The following is a 20,679-nucleotide window of genomic DNA, read 5'->3' on the forward strand; positions in this document are numbered from 1 at the left end:
ATTATCAGCACAGATTATTTCTTGAACATTCATAAACACAAGCCAGACTAAAGATGTCTGCTTGTAGACTGTGGCAGCAACATTCCTGCTTTATGAATTCTTCATGATATAACAGTGCCTCATGAATATTGATGTGCCGTTGCCATCCCATTAGTGCTCCCGAGAGCTCAGGGCGGGAGCACAAACAAAAACCACGGCGATCGTGCTTCCGTGCGTGCACTCAAGATTCATATTTTTGCAGCATTTTCCTGGCGGCGGGTAGCTTTACATAAGATGCGGGAGGGAACTGCTCTATGATGTGTAATATGCACCCAGATGCAGTGCTGAAAGTCAAAGGGAGATGATTTGGGTGGATGCAGTATGGGACTTTATTATGTAATCATTGAGCGACTGAGCCAGAGAGGGATAAAGATGTTACAAACAAACATAGTCCTCTCCCCACCCCCACCACTGTGCACTCTGCTTTTGGTCTGCATTCAGGCTTGCTGAATGATGCTCAGCATCATCAGACATGAACAGAGTGTGTGCCTGGTTTTTTTTTGGAGGATGCGTCACTTTTTTAGGGTGTGTCCCGGAGTGTGAGCGGGAGCTCGTCAGTTAGTTTGTGGTTCCAGTCTGGCGTTGTCTCAGGGGATCTGTGAGTGGCGCTCCTCCCCTCCTGGTTCTGTCTCCCGTTGCTCTCCTGGGTCCAGCACAACACCTGCTTCTTGCACCAGCGCACGACAGTCTCCTAAGCAACTGAGCTGTAGCACCACTCCTTCATATGCCCTTTGTTTTTCTCTCGCAGACCTGGACACATCCAAACGGGATGAACAGAACAAATAAACTAAGTGCTGCCTTTCCCTGCAGGATTAGTCGGGTCTCTTCCGGGAATGAATTAGTAAATGTTTAACAGCACTTTTAACGCCCTGATGTGGCGTCACTTTGCTCTGTGACTAAAGTCTACAAGAAAACAAAGTGGTTTTGCTGTGCTGGTGGTATATTTTTTTGGGTTTCCTCTGTGGACCGTCCAATTTGGACTCATTGGATTAACAGGATCACCTATTTACTGGTAAGATCTTTGTTTGAATACCTAACTGCTGGTTCATACCACATGAACTTGTCTCTGTGAGACAAAGGTGATGGTGTCTGAGAGGGAATAATGAACCCCTTCACTGACCCCCTTCCCACCCGCCCGCTGCATATCAGCCGTATGGCCCTAATGGGGTCAGGCAGATGGGTGGGCTCCATTAAAAACGGTTTGAATGTGTGCACACATGTATGGATGTGTTTGTTTGTTTGTTTTTGAAATTCAGATTGATGGGTTGGACTATGTGTAACTCCCTTTTAATGCCTTTGGGATGAGAGTGTCAAAATGATATCTCTTATATTGCCTTTGTGATTGTTGGTCAAGCCCTTTATAGTGTAACAAGTCATATTTGGTAAGTGAAACCTAAATATAAGAAGATGGCTCTTATCTTGAGCAGTGAGCGAAGACACGAAATGATAAGGACAATGTTATGTACATACAGTATTAAAGAAAACATAAATCGCACTACGGGTACTCTGGCTTCCTCCTATTTTCCCAAAACATCCATGGTAAGTCAATTGAAGACTCTAGGTCAGTGGTCTCAAACTTGTGGCCAGGGGGCCATTTGCGGCCCCCAACTTGATTTTAACACGTGGCCGCTCTGTTTTTATCCTGTCAGTGCCCTGGATGTTTTCTGTGTGTGTTAATTTTATTTAATTTGATCAATTATGGACTACCATAGCTCAGGCTCTTGACAGTTTTCTCTGAAATGCAATTCTGAAGTGACACCAAGTGGAAGGAAAATGTATTCTGCCACCCAATTGCAGTCATGTATTTTTTAAAACCTGCTGTGAAGAGAGAGGTTCGCAAGGAGAACTAAATTGAAGAAAAACAGGAGACGTTTTTTTTTGTTGAGCACAGGGTCATCTGACATGTCTTGACTGATAGAATGATAAAGAAATTTGCAGTGCTCAAAAGAAAAATCAGACACCAGGAGTATGCAAAGTACCAGGGACATATAGAGAGACGGCCCGGCCACCAATCTTGTTCACTTTCTCAGTCCCAATTAATGTCCTGAACTTTTATCAATAAAGATTGAGGCGATTGGATTAGTTGTGCTTTTTGAATACATGAACTCTTTTTTGTGGAACATGCAGCCCACACACACCCAGACTTTATCTCCAGCGGCCCCCACAAAAGTTGAATTTGAAACCCCTGCTCTAAGTTGTCCGAAGGTGTGACTGTAATTTTTTGTTTTGACGGTCTCTATATGTGCTCTGCGACTTGCTGGCGGCCAGTCCAATGTGTGCCCCGCGTCTTGCCCGAAGTGAGTTAGAATAGGCTCCATAGCATACATGGAGGGATGCATTAATGCATTAAAGATTAGTGGGGATTTGAATTATACTGTGTATTAAATGTTGACTCCGTTATGATGTTCTGCACCTGTATGAAGTAGCATCTATTAAGTTGGTGTGCACCTTGCATGTGTAGTCGAGGCGTGCTTTCTGGGTGCTGAGTCCGGTCGAAGGCTGGGAGTGGCTCCGCCCCTTTACGAGCGTCGGACACCTCCAGCACAACAAAGCATGTTTGGTGCTGCAACATTGTTCCACATCTGAACGTGCCGAATACGGGATTTTGTCCTTTTTGACTTCCTCTTTGCTCTTTCACATTGATGCGCAACCCGCAGTAGGTGAGTCTGAATGTAGTGATGAGGGTGATGCGACGCGTTTGCTGTTTATTTTGTTTTGCCGCACATTCGGCGCCATTTTCGTACTCGGATAGTTTAAATAGCCGCTGCACGGTGGTGCGACAATGACCACCCAATCGGCGCTTTATTTGCGGTAAAAGTTCAACCCCCCCCCCAAAAAAATCCGGTCTATGTTTTTTAATAAATTGCGTCTAAGCCTTTTTTTGTTTACAACGTAGCAATCGGTTTCCCATTTTTCCGAGTGAAATCAACACGACAGGGAGCCTCATAAATCAAAACTAGTCGCTATTTCTACATGTGAGTTGTAGGCTATGGGTAAACATGGCTGGGGGCGCATGTTTTCACTCGCCTGAAACACACTGTGCATTTTATTAAGCATCAAATAATACATAAAACGTAATACTTCCGAATTTGGTAAATTGGAGAATGGATAGTTTCCAGTTGATATGCCCCCCCTCCCCCTATCTGTTAGATTATTAACACTAAAATCCAATATGGATTGATTTGATGTCGGTTTAGTCCGTCTATATCTTACATAACGGTTATTCCACATCACACTTATTTGACGTGCAGTTTTTCTTCACGCTGTCTTAAAGATGCCCGTGCTATTAAATTAAATTAAATTAAATTTTATGCTTGACATGCTTTCACCCCGAGAGGAAGTGTGTTAAAATACCCACAGACACTTGGCGCAGAATATAAAAATAGGTGCCAAACACACTTAAGCGACAATTGTGCAATATGCCTCATCTCCATTGATGATACTGCAGGATAAATATAGTCAGATAATCTTTCATGAAGCTGCAAATATGACGTGTGGAGGATGAGGCAGAGGCAGTCAGGGTTCATGTGGTACACCCAGTAGCAGGAGGAAACAGCGAGGTAAAGAAATGACAATGATGGCCCTCTTTTACTTTGGGTCATCAGTATAGTGCTGAATCAGCAGTGTTGAGAGCATGTAAGTGATGCTGAAGGATGTGTGTGGCTCTGCTGTGAGGGTGAGGTTATTGAGGTCCCACAGGAGCTTGCTGCTGTTAATCCTCTTTTGGGAGTTATGAGGATCGTTTGGGCCGTTAGACTACTACTGTGTTGTGCTAAATAAACAAACTCCACATGCACAGTCCTTTCCTTGTGAATGACTGAAGAATTTACTCACTTTCAACATGGTATTCTAAATAGATCCACTCTGCATCATGTGTTGCACTGGGTAAATGATGCCATTATGTTTCTTGTTATGTCATATTTAGTTGTCCCGATAAATGCAAATATCTGGACAAAATGTTTAATGTTTGGAAGCCTTCCTCTGTGTGCTCTTATGCACACCATTCTCGCAAGTAGGCTTTGGCAGAGCTGATGTTGGAAGTGGTTTTGGAATCACTTACAGGGTGACCATACTAAATCAATCAGGGTGCTTCATTCATTTCCCATGGTGGTTCATGTTACACTATCAGCAGCACTTGCCAGCTGTATTTATCGATTCACTGGGAACTGGGTTTGGATAAGTTAACACTGAAATAAACCTCAGTAACTGTGTACCCAACATAAAAAAAAAAGGCATCTTGCCCTAGAATGACCTTGGAAAGCTGTACCTTTTCACAATTTACTAACCACATAAATTTGTCTACACATTAATTAAATTATTTTAGTATTCTATAGTTTCTTTTTACTTTAGGATTGTTAAAAATAATGAATAATGGCTGCTATAGTCAGCCAATCCTCAAGTAGTAAGTATTGGTAATGTTGTTACTAGGCAGGTCTGCTTTCATTAAGTGAACGCTAAGTCCAGTGCAAAAAGGCACGTGTTGGCGTGTATGTCAGCATGTGTGCACTGTATGTGTTTACTTAGCAAGTATAATATTAGGAGTGACCATGTGCTGTGAGGGCTAATGTCCTGGCTTTTTGCTTAATTCTCCTATTCTCTTGTTTTTGTAGCTAGAAGGGCGGAGCCCCTTAGCACAGCTGATTGTCTCTGTGTCTTCACCAGCTTGTCTCTCCATTGCGCACACACAGACTCAAGCTGCACACCCACACCCATTGATGCGGGCAGTGAGTCCAAGCACATGGAGACTAGTAGGGATGGAGTGATTCCTCATTTTGCTAAATATTGGCATCACCTTTTTTTTTTTTTAATGAAGGCTGATGCAAGATCAATTTAAAACTGTGTTAACTTCAGGGAACTATTTATTTAAGTTTTCAATTAACGTTACAAGAGATGTTGCTGACCATGGTTACTCGCAGCACCTTTTTCTTGTTTGAAATTAAACCAAAGATATGTGAAAGTTGATCATTTCAGTTATTTTGGAAAGCTTAATTGAATGTTAAAAATTGTGGGGAGCTATTGTTTTAGTTTACCATTTAGCTTTTTAAGACATGCTGATGCCCCTTGGAGCTTGATGATATTTTTTGTTGTTAAAATTTGAAAACAAAGATAACCCCTTCTCTAAGATTAAAAAAAAAATTACATTTTGCAAATCTGAAAAGTTGTTCAATAAACATATGTTTAAAGGCATTTCATCAAGTTGGAGTTGGTATTTATTTAGTTTTTTTTAATTTTGATGTCAATATTTTCCCTTTTACTGAAAATGAATACCCGAATATTGGTATTGGCTACGAAAAAAAACCAAAAAACAAAAAAACATATCGGTCTATCGCTAATGAAAACAGTGAAATGTCCAGGTAGGTAGAGATAATCTCACTCAGTAACTTGGGCCCGCTTAACTCTAAACTCCTGCTAATTCCTTAAGCCTACTCCTGGTGGCAAGGTAAAATTCTTTCCTTATTTTAAATTGATAATGTATGCTCAGAACATGTGTCAACATTCTCATGTACACATGTTTGTGAGATGGGAACCTTAACATTAATTGCTAGAATTGTATGCATGTTGGGGCAAGCATGGATGCATATGTGTATATGTGCATAGGCCATGCGTGCCATGTGCTGCAGAATGCTGTGAACATAAATAGATGTGAGCTCGTCAGTAAAGGATAACTAATGAGTCCAAGCATCTTGAGCACAAACAGCTATTTATATACCATACCTCCTCCTCCTCTTCCCCATTCAGCCCTCCTGTCTCACTTCATCTCACATTTGCACACCATGTCAGAGCAGCTGTGAAGCATCACTGATATATGATATGAGACTGAATTTAAAATTGAATGTGTTATTTTGGTGGGGGGGGGCAATTAGATAAATACTCATAAAATGGCAATCATCCAATCTACTTTACAAGTGAGGTCAGGGAAATAAAAAGAATATTGTATGCTGATGTTTTATTCAATGCAGCACATTTCAATCATAATATTCTTGCAGACCAGGGGTGCAGACTCATTTCTGTCACGGGCCACATTGTAGTTATGGTGTTCCTCGAAGGACTATTATGACTGTGAACCCATATATAGTAAATGTATGATCACCAAAGAACACATTACAAATTGACGTTTAACTCATTTTGAAATCAGAATCCAGTAAGTAGTTGTTCAACTATTTTTCAATTTATTTTTAAGGAGGGATTGGTAACAAAAATGCCTTCAATATCTCATCTCAGTGTTAAAAGTGAAGACAATTTGTAAGAAACATGAAGTCGACACAAATGATTTGCCATGGCGGGCCACATAAAATTGATGTTGTGGGTCGGATCTGGCCCCCAGACCTTGAGTTTGACACCTGTGCTGGAGGGGAATTAATTCAACTCACTCTTGCTAGAGGGTGGCCTACTTCATCTATAATTTACCTCATTAGAGAGACTAATTATGTAGTATTGAGGGCAGCCTTTTTTCTTTGTAGTGCAGTGGTATTTATTTCATTGGCTCCATGGTGCAAAAAAAAAAGATAGTGCACTTCATGTAGCAAGACCACTCCTGTTATCTCCATCAGTCAAGTGATGGAGGCTCCCCCTGCTCAGCTGGCCTATAGCTGAGATGTTAGATAGGCAACTCAAAATGGAGGAGGCAGCAGGCACAAGCTCAGCTGTTCCATTAGGAGCATGTCTGCTTCCTGACAATCAGAATTGAGATGACAGAGCATTAAAAGACCCAGTGGAGGCTGTGAGCACTGATGCATAGCTGTGTGTGTGTGTATGCGTGTGTCTGTTTGGTGACCTAGGGAAAAGGCCTATGGGGGGTCTCTTGGGGGGAAGGGTGGTCAGGATTAGTTATAGAGTGCAGTGTAGTTATTGGTCACTGGATACAAACAATGGGAGGGCAAAAGAGGATTTTAGTGTGTGTGTGTCGGGGGGTGTGTGTGTGTGTGTGTGCTTCCCCCCTCCTCTCTTGCATTTCCATTGGGAGGTGCATGCATGATATAGTGGACCAAAGCTTGCACCCTTTGGGGCGGCCCTGTACATCTGGAAGATTGTCCTGCCCCTCTGTCTGCCTGCCGAGCATCTCCCCTCCCCCTAGTTCATACATGGCGGGTGGGGGCCTTGAACTCATATGGCGGACATTAACACAGCAACATTAGTGACCAATTAGACAAGATTTAGTTCAGACGAGGTGTTTCGCTACTGTAAGGGAGCTCTCTTAGCCAGTAGAGGTTGCGTGATTGCATAATGCTGGCAGTTTATTTCAGCCAGTCAAAGGCTTTAATCGGCAAGTAAGACCTTTCTAAATATGTGAGATCTGTCCTCTGCACAACCCCAACAAAGTCGTGTTCACTAAACTGCCAGGCTGCTTTACAGCAACTATCAAGTGTACACTTACAATGTTGCTTTTTGGAGGTTTCATTTTAAATGTCGTAGGGTTTTCTGTATGTTAAATAACTAGGCAGGACGGGAGCCAAACAGTTCCTCATGTCTACAGTCAACTTCTTGAGAAATTTGGTGAAGCTTTGATGTGAACATTTTAAATGTTGTGTATTTTGTCTGAAAACATTATATTCATTCAGTAGGCTATAAATTCTTTCTGCAAAGCAGTGTTCACTGGAATTTGAGGTTGGTATGCCCACATTGCGTGTTTCGCTGTCATCAAGCTGTTCTTGTTTGTGAGAAGGTAGAACTACACAGGTTGGTGTGCAATGTTGGCACGGATGGCACAAGCGATGCTAATAGGCACCTACACAGTGTAGAATGCCTCCTTTGTGCCCGTAAGATTTAATGAGTCTGTAACGGGCGAGGTTTTGATATTGAACACACCATCCAACAAGGACAGCTATTGTAGGATTCTGTGCGTGTGCGTGTGCGTGCATTGCAGGATGTCCCTGCATGAGTGTCTATTGTGAATATAGTCTTTAGCTGACAGTTGGCTAAATTCCACTGAAAGGGGAAAGGAACAACATAAAACAACAGAGGATTGCTTAATTGTTGATAGTAATTCAATGTATGAAAGCTATGAAGAGACAAAAGAGGCTGTATTACAATTGTACTGTTATTTATGAAACCTTAGAAACATGTTTTAATTATTTTTGAGAATAACTGAAGCAGAATGGTTCGGTTTCTATACTTGACTAATATTAGATGCAAACGCTTGTTGTAGTGTTGTGATTTATTGCATATGTTTGCCAAATAGAATTACGATGTTTGCGACAGACAAGCTTATAGTTCATTGATCCTAATCTTGTTTGTTCTGTTTCAAGTGCAGCAGTGTTGTCCTCTGTCACTTTCAGAAAAGCGCTGTGACCTGTCTATATTTCTGACTGGTTTCTTGTTCTCCATCCCAGTGGCTACCATGACAACAGAGGCAAGTGCCGTAAGTGAGGCGGACACTGAAGGCAAGCAGAAGGCTAGCGCCGCTGAACCTGAACCCGAGAACAAGCAGAGCCCGGAGGCAAGAGCATCAGAGACAGAGGGGGAGCAGTCGAGCAAGAAGGCACAGGGACAGGCCGCTGAGCCTGGCTCTGCCGATGCAGCCTCCTCCCCTGAAGAGGAGCAGCTGAAGCCTCGCACCAGAACCTCTGCTGGCAAAGGCCTCTCTCGCCTCTTTTCCTCTTTTCTTAAACGCCGCTCACAGTGCTCAGAAGAAGAGGGATTTGAGGCAGAAAAAGCAAGGGAGGAAAAGGAGGACAAAGAAGACCAGGCTGGTAAAGCGGAAGAAGAAAAAGAAGAAAAAGTGAAAATTGAAGAGAAGGATGCTCTCCTAGAGGAGAAATCAGATTCAAAAGAGGTCAAACAGAGTGAAGAGAAACAACAAAAAGAGGGGAAAAAGTCTGAGCCAGAGAAAATAGAGAAGAAGGGTAGTAAGAAGAAAAAGAAAGAAACCAAGAAGAGAACAGAGGAAAGGGATGCAGAGAATGTGAAAACTGCAGAGGAGAAAAAGGAAGAGGAACAGGACAAGAAGAAAGAGGAGGAGACCAAAGCAGAGGAGAAGAAGGAAGAGCCTAAAGAGGAGGCAAAGCTAGAGGAAGCTGTAGAAAAAGAAGAGGAAAAATTGGAGACAAAAGAAGAGAAGAGGACAGAAGATAAATGCACTGAAACTGAGCCTGAAAAGGATACTAAAGAGGAGGACAAAGTTGATAAAAAGGTAGCAAAGAAAAAAGAAAAAGAGGAAAGGGTGAAGAAAAAGGAAGAAGAAAAAGCTAAGAAAAAGGCAGAGGAGGAAGAAAGGGCAAAGAAGAGGGAGGAGGAGAAAGAGAAGAAGAGAGAGGAGGAGAAGGCAAAAGAGGCAGAAAGGGCAAAGAAGAAGGAGGAGGAAAAAGCTAAAAAGAAGGAGGAAGAGGAGAAGGCCAAGGAAGAGAAATTAAAAAAGAGAGAGGAGGAAAAACTGAAGGAGGCCAAAAAGAGAGAGGAGGAAAAATTGAAGGAGGCCAAAAAGAAAGAGGAGGAAAAATTGAAAGAGGCCAAAAAGAAAGATGAGGAGAAACTGAAGGAGGGCAAAAAGAAAGAAGAGGAGAAATTGAAGGAGCCCAAAAAGAAAGAAGAGGAGAAATCAAAAGAGGTAAAAAAGAAAGAAGAGGAGAAAGGAAAAGAGGCCCAAAAGAAAGACGAGGAGAAATCAAAAGAGCCCAAAAAGAAGGAAGAGGAGAAGGGGAAGAAGAAAGCAGATGATAAACAGGAAGTAGACAAAGGGAAGAAAAAAGAAAAAGTGAAAAAAGGAAATAAGGAAGAGGAAAAAGGGTCAAGTGAGGCGCGGGTGAAAGCACCGATTGCGGCCCCAGAACCCGAACTTAAAACTGAGCCAGAAACTGAACAAGCTCCTGATCAGCACTCACTCAGCAGCGCCGAGATGCAGGTCAGTGCAAAAACCGCTAAGAATAATGCTTGTCTTGAGCATTATTGTGGTAATTCATGTTACTGAGCTCTAATCTTCAAACTTGTGTATGTGCCTATCTATTCTCTTCCAGCCAGCTCCAGAGGAACCTAAGGCAGAAGCTACAATCGAGGAGGAGCCCGAAGAAGCGGAAGTAGTGGAAGAAGAGGCGGGTACAGAGAAGAAAGAGGAAGAAGCAGAAGAGAAGGAAGCAAAGGGAGATGAGAAGCCTAAGGAGGAAAAACCTGCTAAAGAGAAGAAGACTGAGAAGAAGGGTGATGATGCCAAAGGCTCCAAACGACAGAAAACAATCCAGTGCAAAGTCATTTTGCTGGATGATACTCAGTATGAGTGTGAGCTTGAAGTAAGCCATCACACCAAGTCGCAGGATGTTCACAAGTGCGTGGGTTTGTCTTTCTGATTGCATCTTCTCATTTAGAAACATGCTAAAGGACAGGAGCTCATCACCAAAGTGTGTGAGAACCTCAACCTGCTGGAGAAAGATTACTTTGGCCTTGCTCACTGGGAAGCACCAACCAGCAAGGTCAGCTTTAAATTTAATGTTCATCTGCATGGATTTGTTTGTGTTTATCAGTTAATTGATTCATTTCTATTATTTCTATGGGAGTTGATGCAAGTTAATGGTCAGAAAAAAAAGCAAGCTTAATTGGTATCAATAGAAACAACCAACCAATTGATCATAAAATATATTGCCAGTTATTGACTATGTATATTTTCCTCCATCAGACATGGCTGGAACCCGCCAAGGAAATCCGGAAACAGGTGCCAGGTGCTGTCTACGAGTTTACTTTCAACATAAAGTTCTATCCTCCTGATCCAGCACAGCTTACTGAAGACCTCACAAGGTGAATTTCACTTAGGTGTTTATGCTTTTGTGAGATAGCCTCTTGGCTCTCACATCACACTTAAAAGGATATACTGTATATAATGATTCTCTTAAGTGGGAAGCAAACATGTATTTTCCACCAAGAAAATGTGAACAACTCTGTTCATGTTTGATACATTATAAGCTCTTCCCTTTTCCAGGTACTATCTGTGTCTCCAGCTGAGAAAGGACATCATGACTGGGGTCCTTCCATGTTCCTTTGTGACCCTATCCCTGCTGGGCTCTTACACAGCACAGTCAGAGCTTGGTGAATATGACTCGGAAGTCCATGGAGCTGACTATGTTAAAGATCTTAGTCTTGCTCCTGGACAGAGCAAAGAGCTGGAGGAAAAGGTGATGGAGTTACATCGTACATATAGGTAAGCCTTCAGAAGGTATTATAACTTGAAGAATCGGAAGTGGTTTTACAAGATTAGAGTCAGAACCCATCTCCTCTTTTGTGTTGAAGGTCAATGACTCCAGCCCAAGCAGACATGCTGTTCCTGGAAAATGCCAAGAAACTTGCAATGTATGGTGTGGACCTTCACCAAGCCAAGGTAATATCTGGCTCCAACAATGACCTGATTGCTTAACTCCCAGATGACGTCCATGTCATTTTGTAATTACATTCAGTCTGTGGAAGCATTTGATAAATAGCGTGGAATTTGGTACATGCTCTCGCAGCAAGTTTGATCTCAAAAAGGCTGTCCCTGCTGATTACACCTTCTTATTATTATTCAGAAATATGCTTATAGGTTGCCAATGTCAACCAGAGCATCATTAATTGTAGTAATATTTTAACTCAGTGGGTCATTTTCAATACCACCAAAAGCAGCAATAATTTAACCATGCTGTAAATGACTAGAAACCTCAGACCGCCACCGTTATACCATGTCCGTGCAAAAACATGGGGGCATGCAGTCAAACACCTCCGGCTCAGATTCCATAACGCAACACAGTATCTTTTTATGGAGTGATAGGAAACGCCGATGACACACACAAACTACAAATCCCATAACACGGTGCAAGAGCTGTCTTCCCAAACGACAGGCTACTTCCAATCATTCTATAGCTCTATGTGCATGCGGCTTGAACTCTGTATCTTTAACACATATCCTTGTGAGCAGCTGTTCACTATGATGAAAATTAATGAAACATCACATAGGAGTCACCTCACCTGCAGCCTATGCTGAGAACTTCTCGACCACACAGAACCTTACTGCAAACACAAACAAACTTGTTTCCAAGATGCCATTATTTCAACCCCCACTGAAAAGCACAACTTTTGTTTTGTTTTCACACTTTTGGGGCAGCATGTTCATATTTCGAATTTGTATAATTTTGACAAGAGATACATTATATTTAATATTATTTCAAGTTCAGCCCATGACTTAAGGTGTGGTTTGCATTTGACACCCCTACAAGTCTAAAGGTTATCACATTTTAGAGCCTCCAGCCACTTTTATTTTTATGATACCTTCCATTATGTTGTGACAGCCTGTGTCACATCAGTACCTTCCAGGTTTTAATTACAAAATTAAATTGATGTCAGGTGTTTCGGTAAATACCGTTTGAACCCCATGACCTCTTAGTGTTTGAAAGTCTGCCCCCCGGTGGACTAGTGTTAAAAATGCAGGACTTTGCAATGGAATGCATCACTTTGACCAGTCTGTTTGTGCTTTTGCAGGATCTTGATGGTGTCGACATTACACTTGGAGTTTGTTCTGGTGGTCTGATGGTTTATAAGGACAAGCTGAGAATTAACCGTTTCCCTTGGCCAAAAGTTCTCAAGATCTCTTACAAACGAAGCAGCTTCTTCATTAAGATCCGGCCGTCTGAGGTAAATCAAAATACTAATTTTCCGTTTGATCATCTGTTGAATTATTATTATTGTTATTATGTTTATTGGTATTTTATATCATGACTCTTCAAGCAGCACACCTTTTTAAAAAATAATGGATTAGTTATTGTGTTAATCCAAGGCCATTTGCCCTGTCTTACTTTTTTTAAGTGAGGCCTTATGAAGTATTCATGCTCTTAATATTTGTAATTATTGAAATTGAGTATAGTAGTCTGTCTGACTGCACAGGATTTAGAATGTACTGATGCGACCTTGCTCCGGGGTAAATGTCATGCTTCATGCTGTGTGGCAGACTAATGTGATCAACCGAGGGTGACCCTTTTTTACCCTGCGTTAATTGTTTTGTTTTCTTGTCACACAGCAAGAACAGTATGAAAGCACAATTGGCTTCAAACTACCAAACTACAAAGCCTCAAAGAAGATGTGGAAAGTTTGCGTTGAACATCACACCTTCTTCAGGTAAGAACAGGTTGATCTTGGCCAGTTTTAATGTCATGCCCCTTCTTGCCAGTGCATGCATCCCTGTCCTCTGCATAATTGGCTAACTGCAGCCTAATCCGTGAAATTGGCTCCACGTCCATCTGATCAGCTACACTGCACTTGTCCTGACCTTAGAATGAACCAACTAAGGGTCAAAGCTGTTGCTTATGAAGTTACGCAACACTGCCAATTTTGGAATTCGAAAATCATGTACAGTATTTCATCTGTTGGCTTTGGTGGTCAATGAAAATCGAAGAAATGTCTCTGTTCCTCAGGGTATCAACAACTGAGCCTCCGTCGTCACGTCGCTTCCTCGTCCTTGGCTCCAAGTTCAGGTACAGCGGGCGCACCCAGGCCCAGACCCGGCAAGCCAGCTCTATGATCGACCGTCCTGCCCCTCGCTTCACACGCTCTGCAAGCAAACGCCTCTCCCGCAATTTAGATGGAGGTATGTTTGAGAGCCCTACCTTTGTGCTACACAAAGATTTCATGATTAAACACGGACACAGAAAGATGCTCTTCTTTCGGTCCAACAGCTGGAGACAAGACTCTCCAGAGCCTCACGGCATCAACCAAATGTGAGGTTGATGACTGGTCGTCGATGCTTGTTTCTGAAAACCCCCACCCTTTTCTAGAATTTACAGGTACCCGGAATTGTGTGGAGCTTTGCCCCCCGCTCCCTTACTGTCCATTCATTGCGCTTTCTAATGGCTATACGGTTTCATTTGATGTACCAATCCATACTTGCTTTGCCATGTTTAACACTGACCAAAAAGACCAGTCAACTATGGGTGTCAATGTCAGTTCAATGAACTGTTCAGACAACCACTTTGTCCTTCCCCTGGCATGATCCCAGGGTGACTTTGGTCATTGCACAACACGCTAACTGATTCAGGCTTGACGTTTTTTCTGCTTGCTCAAAAGTTGCAGCTTGATGTTTGCTATGCTATGCGGTCAGTAGCTTTGTGCTCATCATCTTAACTTGGCTCCCCTTTTTGTAAACATTGTGCTTCAATGACTTATTGACCCACCACTGCCCTCTTTGGCTAAAGCATTTGTGCTAAATGGCCACATTAGAAACACTGTTGAGCTTTCTCATTAACCTCTGCTTACTGGACTCACCGATATCTTGCTTAAACGCTTTTCATGTAACTTGAAACACCAGGAAGCATCATCATATAACGGCATCACTCCATCATTTCTTCACAGCCAAAGGTGCGTCTGAACAGACATTTATTCAGCCCTGGAATACTCAGGCAGGCAGTCGGCCATGGTGGGAACTTTCATATGACGCACAGCTACAGACGCGAAACGAAGATGACTGGTCTACTCTCGTTGAACGAGATCCTCCTTTTGCATTTTCCCCATCTTTTGATTTTGTAAAACGTCCAGGTATGAGTATTTGTAAGGCCTGCTAGCTCCAGGAGCATATTTGCCTCCACAGGTGTGCTCAATGAGCATTGATTGAACACTTCTTTCATCATGTATTTTTGCTTATTTGGTGTAAATTGTTTCTCCTCTCATATTGTCAGCTAAGCTCAGCATGGCAAACACGAGCTCTATTGACAGGCTATTGCAACCAGCACAGGAACGAGACCATGACTGGTTCCTCTACTTTGATCAAATCCCCAGCCTGTCCTTATATAAGCATGTCGATAAACCTCAGCGTGAGTCACTGTGTGATGATATGATTTGCAAGCATAAATTGTATATTGTTAGTCAGACATAACACTCATTTTTGCATCGCATTTCGTGTTCCATTCCTGCTTCTCCTCCATGCAGCCCAGCTCCAGGTGAAGGATGAGGAGACAGTGTGTGTCAAAGAGCAAGAGTTGACAGATGAGGAGGTCATTGAGAGGCTAGAGGAGATGGTGACGATGGTGGAAAAGCTAGAAGAGATGGAAGAGTTGGAGAGGAAACTGAGGAAAGTTAGAGATTTAGAAGAGAGGCTCCAAGAAGTAGAAGAAATGTCAGATAGGATCCAAGAAGTGATAGAAGAGGAATTAGGGGAACAAGAAGTGGCCGAACTAAAGGAGAAGGAACTACAGAAAGAAAGTAAAACCATAACACAGACTGTGTTGAAAAATTCTGTGAGGATTGTGATGAACATGAATGAGGGCGATGAGAGTGATGAATTAGAGGAGCAAATTAAAGAGGTGTTTCTAAAGGGACTTTTGCCAGAGGAAGATGATGCTAAAAAAGGAAAAGATGAACATTTGTTTGATTATAGTTTGAGAGAGAATCTACGTCAGATAGAAGAGGAGTGGAAAGATGAGGTGGAGGAAAAGTTCAGTTTTCCACCTGCCACTACCTCTTCTCAGGTATCTTACCAGAGGGTGGTAAGGACGAAGAAGAGAGTTGCTTTTGTGGATCAGAGGCCACAGAGGCTTGATGCTATGGAAGATACACTTCTAAAAATAATCTCAGAAAAGGCTTCCCAAAATGGTGAGATTGGAATGAAGACAGAAATATTGGAGGAAAGATCTCAGAGAGAAATGACTAAAGTTGAAGATGGATCTTCATTAGACAAAGACAAGGATGTGTGGTCCTATCTGTTTGACCGTCCACTGTACACGCCTATTATCAAACCATCAGGTACAGTATGGCATTCTGCCTTTTTTGCACTTGCACACAAAATTCTTCTCAATGGCTTTTTGCAACTGTCAAATAGCTTTGCTTCCTTTTGAGCTTTGGTGCAACTTGTGTTTATTACTTATGTTCAAGTATGTCATTTTTGTTTCTCATCTTGTTCAGTTACATCAGTGAAACATGTTACATTGGATGTGGGGGAGGTTTTCACTTCAAAATCAGTGGTTACAGCAGTTGTGGATCAAAGCGTCTTACCAGAAGAACGACGAGTAGAACACATTCCATCGCCACGGACCTTTGTAGAAAGACAAGATGACTGGTTTGTGTTGCTGGATGGCGTTCCCAGATTTGTAAAACCAGGTACTCCTACGTTCACTTGTGCTGCTTTGTGGAACACTTCAGCTTTCTTGTGCCTTGTTCTTATGCTCACACATTTTGCTCATATCAGTCACCTTGAAGGAACAGGGCCAGATGGAGGCAGAAGGTTTGGTCTCTGTAGTTGAAAAGCATGAGGAGTTTAGGGAGGTGCAACTTGAGGAGCCAGAGATAAGGGAAGAGGCACCAACATATCTTCGACAAACCCAACAACACCCGGTGAAAGAACGAGACGATGACTGGTTTGTGTTGCTGGATGTTGTTTCCAAAGAAACCACATATGTAGCACCAGGTATTGCTGAAGTCCCCTGTATTGCTTCATAGCTTTACTAAAGCAAACAGTGGCTTTGAGTTTTTGCTTGCATTTTTATCCTTCTGCAACATATAGGGTCTAAGGGTCTGTATCTTGTTTTAGCTGCTGTTGATGTGCGTGCTAAAGAAGATGTCTCTCTGACTGATGTGACAGTTGAAATGAGAGATGAACCCGTTGATGTTGTAGTAGCTAAAGAAACAGAAATAAAAGAGGATCTGAGCCAAAATGAAGTCTCAATGCTGTCACCCATTTTAAGAGAAATAGATGACGATTGGGTTTTACTGCTGGACGTTCCCACCAGAGAACCTCAATTTGTCCCTCCAGGTATTGCTGACATCCCACATGCACCTCTTTAATAGATGGAGCCTTCACAGATTTAATATCTTCACATCCTTCTTTTTGTCAAGCGACCTGGACTGGGTATGTTCAGACTTACGCTGAAAAAAGCATTTCTACTGTGGTTGAAGAAAGAGTGGAGGTTGTAGTAGAAGAGATGGTGCAAATAGAAGAGGCTTCTAAGAACATTTATCCAGAGCTGAAAATATTCCCGACACTCATAAAGAGAGATGACGACTGGTTTCTACTGCTGGATGTTGTTCCCAGAAAAATGGCCTTTGTACCCCCAGGTACCCACATCTCACTTTTTGTGCTTTTCACACATACCACTACACCAAAGGAATCTCATTTTCTAATCAAAAAATACTTACTCTACCGATGGCAGCTAAAATCTATTCAGAGGTTGGGCCTGTGATTGAAGTGAAAGGCATAGAGCTGAAACCGCTACCGATTGTTTTGGACCAAATGAGAGAGCTCCCATCTCAACCACAGCCAGAGAAAGACGATGACTGGTTTGTGGCATTTGATGCCGTTCGTGATGAGGCACTACTACCAGGTATAGTTTGTGTTTGCGCTCACTGACAACAAAGCTTATTTTCCTTAAATTGGCCTTTTGACTTTGTCTGCTTGTGCCAGACGCCCCTGTTGAATTTACTCCAGATGTAAGGAAGCCCTTTGAGGCTGAGGCGTTAACCACTGGGACCAGAACATGGGAGATGATGATAATTGGTGAGAACACTAGGCTTGATGGGACACGAATTTCAGAAATGAGACCAGTTGTACCAACATCAGGGAGAGAAGGAGAAGATGATTGGTTTGAACTGTTCCGACAACAAACCATCCTAGAAAAGCCAGCTCCTGTACCATCAGGTATCCATCTTTAAAAAGTGTTCATGAAGATGTATTTAAACTCAAACACATTAATCAGAAAAGAACAATTATACAGTACAACCATTGCAAGTTTAATTTGAAGTCTGTATTGTTTACAATTTTTTCTAACAGTTGCTGTGGTTGAACATATTGTGGATGTGACCGCATTTAAAGCAACAAAACAAAAATCCAGCACAGAAGTGAGGCTGCCAGTCAAGTTAGTTGAAATTAAACCACAACCACGACAGGTGGATGATGACTGGTTTGTGTTTTTAGATGCAGTAAAAATACCAGGTATGGCTGTTTTACATCACACAAAGCAGAGTTTAATTTACATTTCAGTACACTTATTTTTTAGGTACAAGTTAAAGGGATGACAGTTTGTGGCTACGTTTGATTTGAATTTATTTTGTTTAATTCTACAATAGTGGCTGAACCTGTCCAAAAGTATCCTGATGTTGCTGCATCTAAAGCTTTTGCAGTCATAGAGCAGAAGTCACTGCAGAGAATTACTGTAGTGGAGCAAATGCAGATGAAAGAGATGTTACGGCGGCACCCATTTCAAACAGGCAGAAAGATGGTGGATGATTGGTTTACTCTTCTAGATGTGGCTCCTAGTAGAACAGGTATAATTGAAAGGACTCAGTCCTTCATGTTAAATATTTGTCACATTTACTGGGTCGGTTTTTGCAGCTGTTTGGCTTTTCAACCGGCTACATAGGTTATGTTTGCTGACGTTCATCATAAATGTACTGGTATGTGTCCTCATGTATTTTATGCTATTCTATGACATTAGCTGCCATCCCTGAGCGCCTCAGATTCCCGGCAGACGTTCCAAGAGTGATAAGTTCTGAGACCAAAACAAGGATTTCTATTTATGAGAGACCCCAGTTTGAGAAACAGATCCAGGAAGAAAGACGGCCCATCAAACACACTCATGTCCATGATGATTGGTTTGTTCTACTAGACGTTGCCCCCAGAAAGCCAGGTATTCTGCCGTTTTTATGTGCAAATCGCACGTGGCTTTGCTTTGTGACCCATGCTTATTAACATCAAATCAAGATGGATGATGGTTGACGTCACTCAAGGACCTCTGACAGCATTTTGTTATTCAGACTGAAGAAATATCACTTCCTAATCTCACTTTGGCAGCCACATTGAGCTTTGTAGCTCCTTGCTTCCTAACAAGAACTATACTGCAACTTCTCATTCTTTCCACTTGGTGGTATTTTGTGTGTGCTCTGCTGAAGTTGTCAACGAAGGAGAATTCAAGGTAAAGTATACTACAGTATGTGCTCTTTCCCTAGAAGCTTGCGATAAAATACAAAGAGGCAGTTTGGCAGTGCGGAGATTGTGTGTGTTATTTTTCAGATAATCTTTTCTTCGGCATTGAATTGTAATACAATTCCTCCCGCTTGTCTGTATTGTGTTCAGTGGTGATCACACAGAGAAGCACCCGTCCTGTCAGTGCTCCAGTCTTCTCCCAAGCTGCTCTGGCGGAGGCTGGAATTCCAATGGCACCCTTGGACCAGCCACAGACATCCACTCCAATCAGGACAGGAATCAAAGAGGAAAGGAAGCTCGAGGTCACTTTAGAAGTTGTTGAGCCATCAAAAACTGAGGACAAGGTAGTTTACAACTTCAAGTCTTTACTGTTTGACAAGTGTAATATGTTTATTCTTTCTTCGAAAAACTGCTGCCTTGTGAAATTTGTCATGAGATGGCTCAAAAATAATGATTGCCATTCAAATATTTTCATTAATGAAAAACTGCTAAATGGCCGATCAGGGATTATTCTCTGAACTATGTCTCTTGCTGCTGTAGTCAGCAGTATGGACTGACCAGAGAACTGACTCCTCACTGACACTCTCCATCAATGGGGACATTCAGGTTAGTGTCAGACTCCTGCCTCAGAGACATGTTTCCATTCAAAAAAAACAAGTGGTAGGTACAGTATGCTAACATGTCTCCCTCTCTCCTCGCAGTCTGAGGTGACGAGCAGAGAGGTGGTGCAGTTGCGAAAGGTCAGATTCTTAGTCGTGTGTGTCGTTTCTCCATTTCTGCGGGCAATTTGCTCTATCCAAAACAATTCCATCTTTTCATACGCAACCATGTAGCTAGGCCATATCATGTTCAAGGAATCCGCAGTTTATTTGATAGAACATGCAAGAATGGATAAAACATTTGCAAGCCGTATGGACTATGTATGCGTAATTAGTACTTCAAGACTGTACACACATTGGCCTTGAATCGCATTATTTTACTCATTCGCATGCTGTTGCAATCCCTGGAATGCATTTGCATGGATAAACTGTGAACTTAAAATAGGGCATGATAACCATTTTTTATTGCCACTTGTTTCACCACACATGCTTGTTTCTTCAGTTAACATAAGACAAGAGGAATTAAACCTATCAGGATTTGATCATTAGCCTAAGTCCCTTAGCCTCAAACTATTTTGCATGTCGACTCTTTGCAGCTCCTTGTCTTTGTTTTTAATTAACACTTCAGCGAATGTCTTAGTGTGCATGTCCGACATGTAGCCACCTTCATAGGAAACTGACACCCTGACTCCCCCCTTTTTGTTCTGTTCATTTTTCACAGAAAAGGGCTAAGAAAATTGAGGGTGACTCAATTTATAAGAGACATAGCCTTTTAATGTTGGAGGTTTGTATCCCCACTGGAGATGTCACGTCTCTCGCTTTGTTTTCTTGCTCTTTGGTGCACTGGCTGCTGTTTCATATCACGCTTGCATGAAGGCTTGATTTTGAACTTACACCAGCATTCAGCGCGTCTGATTGGCTATTTAGATTACTAAAGAAAAGTATGTTTATGCCAACACGTTCCAGGAGTGTGCTGCTGACGGCTACCAATAGGGCTGTCCTGTGTATTTTTTTTTTTTTGGGGGGGTCCAAAATTTAAAGCATACTTTAGTTTGCAGGCTCAAAATGTTTTAGAACTTAACTGTACTTTATTTATAGAGTACTTAAAACACACATCTGAAACAAATCTTTCCATGCCTTCTAGTTTGTTTATATTTTGGGTAGCTTATGTGTGTTGGAAATTCTCAGGAT

General features: G+C 42.1%; 1 protein-coding gene across 10 annotated transcripts in view; it reads left to right on the forward strand.

Annotated features, from left to right (window-relative positions):
• LOC147143850 (uncharacterized) overlaps positions 1-20,679 on the forward strand; it is a 34,611-nt gene that overhangs the window by 1,899 nt on the left and 12,033 nt on the right. For 5 of the 10 annotated variants that reach the window (XM_086037302.1, XM_086037305.1, XM_086037307.1 and 2 more), the window contains exons 1-27: positions 2,559-2,699; positions 8,370-9,877; positions 9,990-10,259; positions 10,335-10,439; positions 10,643-10,761; positions 10,943-11,161; positions 11,251-11,338; positions 12,469-12,621; positions 13,004-13,101; positions 13,398-13,570; positions 13,659-13,766; positions 14,332-14,514; positions 14,655-14,789; positions 14,905-15,717; positions 15,877-16,071; positions 16,160-16,378; positions 16,502-16,723; positions 16,807-17,025; positions 17,121-17,291; positions 17,372-17,605; positions 17,738-17,899; positions 18,034-18,231; positions 18,402-18,593; positions 19,040-19,233; positions 19,430-19,495; positions 19,591-19,629; positions 20,210-20,272. In XM_086037302.1, the coding sequence (XP_085893428.1) occupies positions 8,378-9,877; positions 9,990-10,259; positions 10,335-10,439; positions 10,643-10,761; positions 10,943-11,161; positions 11,251-11,338; positions 12,469-12,621; positions 13,004-13,101; positions 13,398-13,570; positions 13,659-13,766; positions 14,332-14,514; positions 14,655-14,789; positions 14,905-15,717; positions 15,877-16,071; positions 16,160-16,378; positions 16,502-16,723; positions 16,807-17,025; positions 17,121-17,291; positions 17,372-17,605; positions 17,738-17,899; positions 18,034-18,231; positions 18,402-18,593; positions 19,040-19,233; positions 19,430-19,495; positions 19,591-19,629; positions 20,210-20,272 (6,138 nt within the window). In that variant the 5' untranslated portion in view covers positions 2,559-2,699; positions 8,370-8,377. Of the gene's footprint in view, positions 1-540; positions 1,052-2,517; positions 2,700-8,369; positions 9,878-9,989; positions 10,260-10,334; positions 10,440-10,642; positions 10,762-10,942; positions 11,162-11,250; positions 11,339-12,468; positions 12,622-13,003; positions 13,102-13,397; positions 13,571-13,658; positions 13,767-14,331; positions 14,515-14,654; positions 14,790-14,904; positions 15,718-15,876; positions 16,072-16,159; positions 16,379-16,501; positions 16,724-16,806; positions 17,026-17,120; positions 17,292-17,371; positions 17,606-17,737; positions 17,900-18,033; positions 18,232-18,401; positions 18,594-19,039; positions 19,234-19,429; positions 19,496-19,590; positions 19,630-20,209; positions 20,273-20,679 lie in introns of those variants that run through there. The other 5 variants (XM_086037300.1, XM_086037306.1, XM_086037301.1 and 2 more) reach the window with 5 other exon arrangements.

Source organism: Filicampus tigris, chromosome 8 (assembly GCF_054856515.1).
Source record: "Filicampus tigris isolate MCC_2025a chromosome 8, RoL_Ftig_1.0, whole genome shotgun sequence".
Classification (NCBI taxonomy): domain Eukaryota; kingdom Metazoa; phylum Chordata; class Actinopteri; order Syngnathiformes; family Syngnathidae; genus Filicampus; species Filicampus tigris.